Raw genomic sequence first — 1,430 nt, 5'->3', positions numbered from 1 at the left:
CTGAGGGAAGGGATGTCCATCTATATCCAGGGGACCATTCCTAAGCACATCACCAGGTGAGTAGAAGACATAAACTTGTGACACTGTACACTTTGCAAGAAATTTATTATAGTTAATAGCTGTTAAATATATTTTGTCCATTCTCAAGGTGGTTATCATTAGTTATAAGGGGCTGGACAGCGTCAACACGTTAACGTGCTAACCGCGCTAATGCGGTGAAACCATCCAGCCCCAGGCACGGGCGATCCGCGGTAACTCGTTAACGGAGATTTAATGCAGTTATGAAGTGAACATCATTTTAACGAGATTAACGCTGACAGCATTAATTTTATTATTTTTTCTTTCTTTCTTTCTTTTCATTGGCAGGTTTTTTATCAACCTGATTTGCGGAGAATATGAATCCAGCGACATTGCCCTACACTTCAACCCTCGATTTGATGGCTGGGACAAGGTGGTCTTCAACACCTGTCAGAATGGATCCTGGGGATTAGAGGAGAAGATTCACAGGATGCCTTTTCGAAAAGGAGAGCATTTTGAAATGGTCGTCATTGTTAATTTTCAGGGCTATCAGGTCAGGTAAAACTGTTGTACAGACAATGCAAACCATTTCTCGTTTACTTTATCCTGTAAGTAAAGACTCAATAAATGGTTTATACTCACTATAATATAATTATAAGGTATTAGTTATAGTCAGTCAGTTATATTATTACCACTTATGCTTCTTTTACTTCTGTATTGATTTAATGCAACACCAATATGAGATTATTATTGTTGCAGATTAAAGTAAATGGGATTGATTTCCATACTTTTCAACACCGCATTCCTATGGAGCAAGTTCGTGGGCTGCAGATTGCAGGAGATGTTTCCATCCAGATGATTAATTTTATTGGGGTGAGTCCTCAGCTCCGTGAATCTTCCGCATTGATGCTTCGGGCTTTGCTGGGGAAAATAAATTAAGCCAAAATTACCAAAAGCTTACATTTAACAAGTCTGGCAGCTGTTGGCTAACGATTTCTGCTTATGTGCCCATGTAACTGGTTTCTGCTTCACCCCGCTGCAACAGTTCGGCCCAAACAGACTCCTCGACTCTGCGTTGTGTTTTTAAGAAGACAAAGAGTCTCTGATCGATCATTGCCGCTTTATTTCCTGAATGGAAACAACAGTGTTGTATCAGTGCAAAGGGCTCGCCACACACCGCTCCGCACAGCACACTACGGCAGAACATCCCATTAGCATTCCGCTTTAGCATACAGTTTTACACAATAATAAACAAATGAAAAGTACATAAAACTGGTGTTGGACATGTGTCCACTAAGCACTTATTACACTCGGTGCCCATCAGTTAATCAAACATGTTTTGTGTGTCTGTACTACTTAGCTACATTGTGTGCGAAACAATACAACTCATCTCTCGTATGGCTACGGCAGAC

General features: G+C 40.6%; 1 protein-coding gene across 1 annotated transcript in view; it reads left to right on the top strand.

Annotated features, from left to right (window-relative positions):
- Nucleotides 1-1,430, top strand: part of LOC102297509 (galectin-4) — a gene marked incomplete at its 3' end in the record, with an annotated part of 6,001 nt that overhangs the window by 2,043 nt on the left and 2,528 nt on the right. The window contains 3 exon segments of the mRNA XM_042217777.1: nucleotides 1-56; nucleotides 367-571; nucleotides 778-948. Coding sequence (XP_042073711.1) covers nucleotides 1-56; nucleotides 367-571; nucleotides 778-948 — 432 coding nt within the window.

This window comes from Haplochromis burtoni, unplaced genomic scaffold, assembly GCF_018398535.1.
Source record: "Haplochromis burtoni strain Fernald_Lab_line unplaced genomic scaffold, NCSU_Asbu1 Contig_2964, whole genome shotgun sequence".
NCBI classification, from domain to species: domain Eukaryota; kingdom Metazoa; phylum Chordata; class Actinopteri; order Cichliformes; family Cichlidae; genus Haplochromis; species Haplochromis burtoni.
This window is presented reverse-complemented; position numbering and strand designations above follow the sequence as displayed.